The sequence below is a fragment of the Leptonychotes weddellii genome, chromosome 4 (genome assembly GCF_054177405.1).
Source record: "Leptonychotes weddellii isolate Sample4059 chromosome 4, ASM5417740v2, whole genome shotgun sequence".
Taxonomy (NCBI): domain Eukaryota; kingdom Metazoa; phylum Chordata; class Mammalia; order Carnivora; family Phocidae; genus Leptonychotes; species Leptonychotes weddellii.
This window is the reverse complement of record NC_138372.1, coordinates 161,704,063-161,714,131: the sequence shown is the minus strand read 5'-3', so window position 1 is coordinate 161,714,131 and position 10,069 is coordinate 161,704,063. Positions and strand designations below refer to the sequence as shown.

General features: G+C 44.7%; 1 protein-coding gene across 1 annotated transcript in view; it reads left to right on the top strand.

Annotated features, from left to right (window-relative positions):
• ADCY8 (adenylate cyclase 8) overlaps positions 1 to 10,069 on the top strand; it is a 208,661-nt gene that overhangs the window by 136,557 nt on the left and 62,035 nt on the right. The window contains exon 8 of the mRNA XM_081817142.1: positions 5,374 to 5,571. Within this exon, the coding sequence (XP_081673268.1) occupies positions 5,374 to 5,571 (198 nt within the window). The remainder of the gene's footprint in view (positions 1 to 5,373; positions 5,572 to 10,069) is intronic.

The following is a 10,069-nucleotide window of genomic DNA, read 5'->3' as shown; positions in this document are numbered from 1 at the left end:
CTACCCAGAGCAATCTATACCTTCAGTGCCATCCTGATCAAAATTCCAATGACATTTTTCAAAGTGCTGGAACAAACAGTCCTAAAATTTGTATGGAATCAGAAAAGACCCCGAATCGCCAAGGAAATGTTGAAAAAGAAAAACAAAGCTGGGGGCATCACGTTGCCCGATTTCAAGCTATATTACAAAGCAGTGCTCACCAAGACAGCATGGTACTGACACAAAAGCAGACATATAGACAAATGGAACAGAATAGAGCCCAAATTTGGACCCTCAACTCTATGTCAAATAATCTTTGACAAAGCAGGAAAAAATATGCAATGGAAAAAAGACGGTCTCTTCAATAAATGGTGCTGGGAAAATTGGACAGCCACATGCAGAAGAATGAAACTCAACCATTCTCTAACATCATACGCAAAGATAAACTCAAAATGGATGAAAAACCTCAGTGTGAGACAGGAATCCATCAAAATCCTAGAGGAGAACATAGGCAGTAACCTCTGTGACATCGGCCACAACAACTTCTTTCAGTATACATCTCCAAAGGCTAGTGAGACAAAAGCAAAAATGAACTTTTGGGACTTCATCAAGATAATTGGTTTTTAAAGTAGTGGTAAGGCATGCAGCTTAGATGCTCCATGTTTGAATGCATAAAATAGAACGGGCTGAGTAATTGTTTAGTAGGTCATATTATGGCAGGTGTCTAGGCTCCAGCACAAGGTCAGATGTCATTTGCATTGGGTCTGATTCTATACACTAGAAGGGGGGCACATGGAGGGAAGTTAATAGGATCTTACTCAGGGATTAGAGATAGGACCCCAGGTAGAAGTTGTGAACAAAAACAGGGAAGAACTTCAGACCAACTTTTCCCAAATGATATTTCATAGAACATGTAGAGGTGATTTGAGCCAAAAAGCATTTTGTGGTTCTAAGTTTGGAAAATACACAGTTTTAAAATCTCATTTCTGCAGAATTTATTCGTACCTTAATTTCAGTGACGCGTACTGTAAGTCTCTCAACAAACACGTGCTGAGTGGCTATGATGCAATTTGAACCGTAATGGATCCATATTTCCTAAACTGATTGGTCCACAGAACCATTTTGTAAAGAAGCATCCCTTGATTCCCTGTGTTCTTTGAACAAGTTTTTTGGAAAGGACTTAACTAGGAGAATTAGTGATGACTTCCCCAGATGCCAACACTGCAACTATGTCAGCGGATTTGCAGTATCTCCAGGGATGCTTTGGAGGGTGTTTTGCATTTGGAATATGCGATCCATAAGAACTACAGTGTTTCTGACTCAACAAAACTGGATGTTTCTGGAGAGTACACCTTCAGCCGGAAATCTTACTAGGAAGGATGTATTTGCTGCCACAACCTGATGAAGGACTACCAAAGTTCATGGCCATCCATGAAGTGAGAGGACAGTAGGAAAAATAGATTTTCACTCTGTATGTCATATAAGACAATTCCCAAAGAAAAGTCACAGGCCGAAACCAGATGGTGAGTTTAAGAGGATTTATGGCTTGCCCCACCCCACTCAGATGCGGTTTACAAAAGCATAACTGGGACCTGTGATGCTGATTTTCACCCGAACCCCCAGATTATCAGGCAGACCCTACGTTCAGAAACTTGGGAGAAGGGGCTTTGGTTCTCATCTGGGCTTTGATCTGTCCTAAGTGCCTATGAGTAAGGAGGTCATTGAAATGCGTCAGGAGGGCGTGGATCTTGGTTAGGATAAATCTCAGGGCTGCTGTGCTTTTATGTGAAGAGACTCAGATATGAGAGGCTAGCTCAGCAGCAGCCTTTGATATTTCTCAACATTGCTGCTCCAATCTGACCTCCCAAATATCTGGAAATAGCAGCTAAGGTAAATAAATGAGTATACACACTTATGATTGTATATAAGCATAATATGTATTTGAGCTATACATTGAAACATACATTCAGATACATGTATTCAATTTCATGTGTATGTGTGTGTATGTGTGTATATGTGTGTGTGTGCATGTGTGTATAAATATATATATTTCTATTATTCTCAGGCATTTCCCATTTCCCTCCATTTTATCCATTTGTTTTCCTATTGCTAGCCAACTGCTTAAGTCTTTTACATAAAATAATCTCGACTTTTAAGAGGTCAGTTGCAGTTGGAATCCTATTTGAAAGCTTATGCTATTTTTTAATATGATCTTAATCTTGCTCCCACTGCAGCTGTCCATCTCAAAAAGAGAAAAAGGCATATTCTATTAAGAACAACTGGTTCTATAATGACTTTAAATCTGCAAATGAGACCCATTACCCATTTCCCCAATATTACTTACAAAAGAATCCCTGTGAAGTATCAGCGTATGGATTTTTGGTGTTGACAACCATATCCAACCTGGTCAAATCTTAGTGGTCATCATGAATGGAGGAGGAGAGGTATACCAGATCATCTCAAACCACAGTCACCCCCAAAGCCAGCCGTGCTTTGAGTGGTGCATGGGGGGTGAGTGAAAGCAGATGATTTCCCTCCCTAATTCCAGTTCGCTTGACTTCTTGAGTTGATGCTGGCCTTCCCTTGAGCATATACATCCTGAAGCTGTGAAGTGGGTACCAGAGACATTGCTGGTCAAACAGCAGGTATGATGGTCCTATGTCATTGACAAAGTGAACGATCAGGAAAGGGTCCACTGAACACTGACAACTGTAATAAAATCCTAGGGATATAACTACAAAGAATAAAAATAATTGCCTGGAGAAGAAAAGAATTCTCCAGCACAGCATCATTGACATGTTGATACAAGGGCTCCTTCCCAGCTCTTAACTATAACCTGGTAGCGATGATGAAAAAGAGAGAGGTGCTTCCAGACTTTTATTTGAAGTAGCCACAAAGCTGGTATAATTTTGTGGGGGGTAGGAAAGCTCTGACAGGTGCCTCAACTGGTCTCTGCCTTCAGAAGTGGCCGATGATACAGGCAACCAGGAAGCAACGTGTATTGCTTGTTTTCGGAAGGACTGCTTATAGACCAGAGTCAATCTCTCATGCCATTTTCACCAGTCCCAATCGACGTAAGAAAAAATGAGCAGAGTTATGCATTAATTTAAATGCAACCAATGTAAAGGACTATCCTTTGTTTCGAGAGTATAGCATTCTCGTTGAAAAAAAATTACCCTTTATTTTATGAAGTGGTGGTCACATCAGAGAGCTGTCATGGCACTGGTGGCTGGTTTTGTAATTTATATATATCTGTCCCAAAGGTATTTTTTGAAATTCCCCTTCTCTGTGAAATCCAGAGGTTCAAGAGCCAGTGAAGGCATGAGGGACTGGTAGAGTAGGTAGGATCAGTTTCGTTCCAGGAAGGAAAACCGTGAGAAAAATTAAAATGACAGGGAGAGAAAGAAATACCTAACGATGAATGTAGTGAGCCAATATTTAGCCGATTCCACATCCAGCTGTTCGACCCCAGCTCCAAGCACTTGCTGGGGGAGCATCTTGGCATCTCTAAGCCAGAGGGTAAAAGTGCATGCTCAGACAACAACAACATGAACATTTCCCCCTCCCCTCCAAGATAGAGAACTAAATCTTGTCATTTTCCAAACTGTGTGGGAAGAATTTCTGCCCAAGAAACCAGTGCGGGATGCACAGTGTGGCCGACAGTGCAGATGCCTTTGCCTTCTGAGATGCTGTTGTAACAGCATTTAGTTCCAGGGGCTCAAGCCCTCTGGCCCTGCATGGTTCCTGCTGTTCAGTTTTCTGGAACGTTGGTCCCTGCTTCCTTCTCCCTGCTCCAGCCCTCCTCCTCCCCTCTCATCCTGCCATTCCTCCCCCTAACATCTATCTTTTTCTCTGCAGTAGCCTCCTTGGTATTCAGAGCTGAAATTAACTGCTTCAGGGTTCTAGGAGCATGTACTTTACTTTCTTATGTTGGCACATGCAACTCCATCCTTTATCCTGGGGCTGGAGAAAGGGTTTTAGTAAATTCTACTGGTGATGAAGCCCTACTATGGAATTCCTTAGAGACCTTGAATTTAGGTTACATTAAATATCTCCATGAAAGTTAAAATGAAGAGTCTAACAGTACCAGAGGAAGAATCCTTATGGAATGGGCTAGAAGTTTTCCATGAGCTCAAAGCCCCTGACTCTGGCTCTGGAGTCAGAGGATCTGACCCGACTGTAGATGAGCTGATGGCTCTTGAGCACATGCCTCTGAGGCTCAGGGATACATGAAGGGTTCGGGCAAGACAGCATTCCAGGTGCTCTGTCAGGTCCCACAGGCTGCCATCTGATGGCTCCATCACCTGATCCCAGTCTAGTCTGTGGGCTAAGTGTGGCCAGGCTGGGAGGCTGGCAGAGAAAAGCAGATGCGGTGAGCGTGTACAGAGAGGCAGGGAGTTTTCCCTGCCTGACTCTACAAATGCACCTCATCCTGGACCTCTCCCCAGGGAAATCTCCTGGAGGAGGAGATGGACATCCCTGCCCCCATATCCCTTCGGCTCTGACTCCCACTATTTTGTCAAAGCATTTGTCTTTAATTGGAGCTGTGAGCAAGCACTGCATTTGGCTTGATCCAGCCAGTTGGTGTTGTCACCTGCAGCTGAAACAGCGGGAGACAGAGGCCTCCGTGTCACACCTGGTGGATCTTCACAAGCCAGTGCTGTGGCTGCGTCCATGTGACCAACCAGGGTGGCCGCGCCTTTCCCCACCTCATGCTGTTTAACCCCTGGGAAATGTTGAGAGGCTGCAGCTGCTTGCATTTTTTGCCTAAGAGGAATGAGGCGTTATATATCATTATATATCTATATCAAGATTTAGATCTATGGGGGAAAAAACGTATTTGTGAGGTGCAAAAATCTAACAATCTTCGAGTTTAAGGAAGAGATCCTGGCACGTTTGGCTCTCCGTCCACAAGGAATGCCAAAAACAAAAAAATGCAAGCCCTGGGTCTCCCAGTCTCTCCACCGCCATTAAAGGAAAGACCACACGAGAGTGTGGACTCTGCTTGGTGAGAGATGATCATTTCTGTGGACTTTTCAGCTATTTTACTTTCTGTTATTTCTGGTGGTTTTCTTTCTCTCATACCAGCCATGTGCCTGGTTAGAGAAAGGGTCTTGATTAACATCTCCAAGCCAACAACTCTTTAAATACCTGAACCAAAGGAATTCAGTGCACCTACCCAGAGGAAAGGCAAGTGACCCTCCTGATGTGATATTTTGTGTTTCTCTGAAGCAAATGGCTAACTGATCAACTTCTGTAGGTTTCACTGAATACGACTGCATGCATGGAGTGCTATTACTGTTTGCAATGCAACCTGATCTAAAAACATTGCATTTCTTTTTAATCCAAAGGGGACTAGCAGGTTTATTGTGTTTGCATGTGCTTTCCCCCTAGACTCTGGCTGCCCTAACAAGAAATTCAATAAATCTACTTCCAAACCATCTTGCACAAGCTTTGCATGTCCAGTCTGGGCCTGAGGAAATTAACAAGAGAATAGAACATACCATCGACTTGCGGAGTGGCGATAAATTGAGAAGAGAGCATATCAAGCCATTCTCACTGATGTTTAAAGACTCCAGCCTGGAGCACAAGGTAGAGCTGGGTCTCCACAGTGGCTCTTTTTCTGAAGTTACTTGTCGTAAATGTTCATGGGACCAGAGAGAGAGCCCAGGGGCTGCGGTGTTGGTTGGTGTGTTTGTCGTTTGTTCGATTTGGTTTGGTACTGTCTTTTCTTTTTCTCATGAGTAGACTGAAGGCCATGAATGGAGATGCTGGTTAGGGCAAGAGGGCCTCAGCTTTGCTCTTTAAGGAGAAGATAGCTAAAAGAACAAAGGAGTTTCCTCGACTTTGAGGTTTTTAACCCTAAGGGACATTAACAGCCACTTGCTTTTGCTTTTAGGAGAACTCATGTCCGTTCTAACCCTTGTCACATAATGTATGAGAACGCCCAATAATTGGATGCAAGCATTAGTGATAAAGACTGCCTTTCTTAGATTACAGACACCTCTTCTCCCATTTTCCCAGTTGTCCGATGGCTCAGAGGCCCCCTGATGTAGGCATAGCGGAAAGGAGATGGGTGGTGGGTTCAGCATTCGGTTGGAATTCCACCTTTGCCACTTCCTTGCCATGTGACCTTCAGGAAGTGAGGTAGCCTCTCTGAGCACGAGTTCCTCAATGCACCATGAGGATCATGGATGTGCCTCCCACTTAGGCTATTATGAGAAGCTCCAGGCAATGCCTTGATTAGGTTAAGTGTTCAAAAATGGAAGCCATCCCCATACTGACAATGGCATTTTCCCATGCCTCTCTCCCGCCCTAGCTCTAAACTGTATAGGGTTGTGGGGAGGTAGGCGCTGTGCCTGCCTAGCTGGGCTGCTCCTCTGCACTGAGGGAAGCGGACAGACCTTCCTGGACTGAGCACAGGAGGGTGCTTGGTCTCTGCAGGAGCCTCAGGCAAAAACAGCAGGGAATTTGCAAGCAAGTTTCAGGAGTTTGATCCAATACTCTGCAAAGCTCCAGTGAGCAATTTTTTGTTACTTTGTTCAGCTGCCTGGGGCATTCTGCTTTCCTGGATTTGGAGAATTCACACTTCTGTGCACATACACCATTCCCAGTGAGTTTCTGTGATTAACTAACTAAAGGTTGCAAACTCCAAAATTAATATCTTCACCTCTAGTTCACAATTTGAAATGGATTGTGTCTGTGTGCTAACAAAAAGAGAAGAAACATTTTGTCTCACTCAGCACCCTCCCCTCCTCCAAAGAGCAAGTAGGCTTTTCTTACTTGTAATATATTTAAGGGGCTTAAGGTCCAAATTAAATGCGTTTTCTTTTGTGGTTGCCACATTGAAGAAGTTAGGAAGAACAGGGTGGTCTAGCAAAGAATCTTCTCAATTAGCCTGGATAAATACCTACATCCAGAGCTATACAAAACCCTTTTGTTCATTCTTGCTAAAGATGTACTTGGTTCTCTAATGACCTGACCCCTGCAGACTGTAGATAATTTTTAATGTGTTTTATTCAGTAGCGTCTGCATCTCATCTGCGGACTTGGTGTTGGAGCAGGAGTAGGCCTGGGAGGGCGGGGGGGTGGGGGGGGCGGGTAGGGGTTAGAGTGTGTCTGAGGTTGATTTCTGCATCCAGGAAAGGTTCTTCTAGGAGAAGCAAAGGGTAGCATTGCACTATCCAGCGTGGGCTCTGCCTTGCATGGGTGCCCCGTGGTGAGGACAGTGGGTCACATCAGAACGTTTGTTCACTCCCCCCCTTCCTGTCACAGAGACCCTCGCATTGACTTTTGCTCTGAGACTCTCTCTAGGGGCTGCATTACTGTCGAGCTGAGGATGTATCATAAGTAATAGCCATTGGGTATTTACCAAATACCAGGCACTATTCTAAGCTGTTAGCACAAATTCACTAACAATGACAGTGTGAAGTAAGTGCTCTTATGAGCCTCATCTTATACTTGATGAAATGGAGACACAGAGAAATGATTAGGTGGCCCACCCCAAACTCCACCTGTCAGTAGAGGGGCTTCAATCTGAGCCCTCTGTGAGCCCCCAGCCGCTGCCTGGTCTGTTCACCACACTGCCTCTCCCAAGAGTCCCGGAGCTTGTTCTCTCCCAGGCCCTCATATAAAGACAACAGTCCTGTGCTATCTGCATTCTCTCCTCTTTGAACTTTGGATGGGGTGGGAGGCAGGAGGCAGGAGGTTCTGGAGAGAGAATAAGTAGGAAAGAGTCCTGGAGCCTTAGCTGATTTAACATAGCACCTTCAAGTCCATAAGATTCCAGAACTGGAGAATAGTATCAATGTGCATCTACTGTGTGCCTGGTGTTTATGTATATCAGTTTATTGCATCCTCAGAGAAACATTACTATCCTGCTTACAAAAAAGAAAACTGAGCCGTCTAGAGGTTAAGTAGAGGCCATAGATCTCAAAATCTGGCTGCCATATTCTGTTGACTCTAAGGTACCATCATCCGTGAGATGCCCCATTTTCTATGCAGCACTAAGTAAGAAAAACCCAGTATGGGGAGTCTGGAAGGAACTCCTCCCCATAAACTGGGCTTACCCCTCAAGGTAAGGATGGACAGAAAAAAATCCCACCCAGCAGATAATCCCACCCACATGCCCATTCCCTGGGACTGGTCTGGAAAAAAAGGAGCTCTCCAAGAGGTTAAACTCCAAAATGGAATCCATATAGCCTTGCCGCCTGATTTCACACACTGAATGTGGTCTTTAAAAAAAACCTCAGTCAGGGGGGCGCCTGGGTGGCTCAGTTGTTAAGCGTCTGCCTTCGGCTCAGGTCATGATCCCAGTATCCTGGGATCAAGCCCCGCATCGGGCTCTCTGCTCGGCCGGGAGCCTGCTTCTCCCTCTCCCACTCCCCCTGCTTGTGGTCCCTCTCTAGCTGTCTGTCTCTCTCTCTGTCAAATAAATAAAATAAAAATCTTTAAAAAAAAAAAAAAAACCTCAGTCAGGGAATTGGATGTGAAGTGGTCCCGGGTTGATATCGCCCCCTGCTGACCAGCAGAAGCAATCACAAACCTCTCTGAAAGAACTCAAGGCTTTACCACTCCATGGAGAGTAAAATGCATCCTGGTTTCAGAGAGGTTTAAAAGTGGGGGGACAATTGTGCATCTTAGGATTATTGTAATATATATAGCATTTGTGACTCCAAAGACCTCTTTCTCCCCACTGCCCTACCCTGTTTCTTAGGAGCAAGTTTGCACCCCTAAAAGCATGTTTTCCAAAAGGAAAACAGGAAATGGAAACACTGATTTTTACCGTTGGAACTTTTGTGGGGAAGGAAAGGCTTCATTCTGTTTGAACAATAAGATGTGTGAACAAGGGAACGCCTTCCCCTCTCCACCCATATAGTGAGTTAGAGAACATAAAAGCTCCTTCGAAATGTCCTTCAGACATTTCCTGATCACATTCGCTTATAAAAATGGGCACCTCTACCAAGAGTGTTCTGTGAAATAGGACCTTTATATACCTCGTGGTGTTGCACAAAAATACCTGTTGAATGAATGAAGACTTGGGTTAAGGAGCAGTTTAGAGGAGACTGTCTTGACTCCTGTAAGCTGGTCTTGGGATATTTTTTAGAACTCTAAGAGCCAAAAGACATGAGTCAGTGTTGATCTCTCAGCAGTGGAGCTTCAGGAGAGAAGACTGTGAAGTTCTGCTCATGTCCTACCATGTCATTTCATGGTGGTACACACACACTCACACACTTACACACTCACACATACACTCACACTCTTGTACACTTATACATTTACACTTTCTCACACACATACCCACACAGAGGAATCTTTTGAGTTAAGCTTCAGAGCAGCATGCTCATGACTCGTCATCACCAAGGTTGGGCAGCATGTGTTTGCTTCTCTCTGTGGTCCTCTGTTTCCTCATCTGTGAAGAGAGTCGGACAGCCCCTGGCATCTTTCAGCAGTCGATGCCATGAGCCCCAGAATTCCCTATGACCATGGTGACCATATGTCCTGGTTTGCCCAAGATGTTTATTTTCTTTTTTTTTTTTAAGATTTTATTTATTTATTTGAGAGAGAGAGCCCAAGCAGGGGAGGAGGAGCAGAGGCAGAGGGAGAAGCAGACTCCCTGCTGAGCAGGGAGGCAGACATGGGGCTCCATCCCAGGACCCTGGGATCATGACCTGAGCTGAAGGCAGACGCTTAACTGACTGATTCTCTCAATGTGATTATTAGTAGCACCTCCCTTCATTTTCAAAACTCACCAGTGTGGATAACAAGAAACATGAGCCAGGGCTTGGACCTCAGCCAGGTTAGAATCCATGGTTCTTAGCATCTCTAGTTCCCAGCATCCCCATGAGGACCTTCTGAGCAGACCTCTGGGTGGGTTGGGGGGCATAATCCAGGCAGCAAAAGTCCCCTCCCGTCCTCCCAAATTTCACAGAAAAATCCTCTGCCCTTCTTTAGCCTCGAGCTAAATACTTCCTGAGACAGCTTACAGATCTCAGGGGCAAACAAAAATCAGAATTAGGGGAAAGGGATGTAGAAACATGGCATGTTTGTCAAACACTGTTGATCATATTGGATTTTTTTCTTTCCTTACA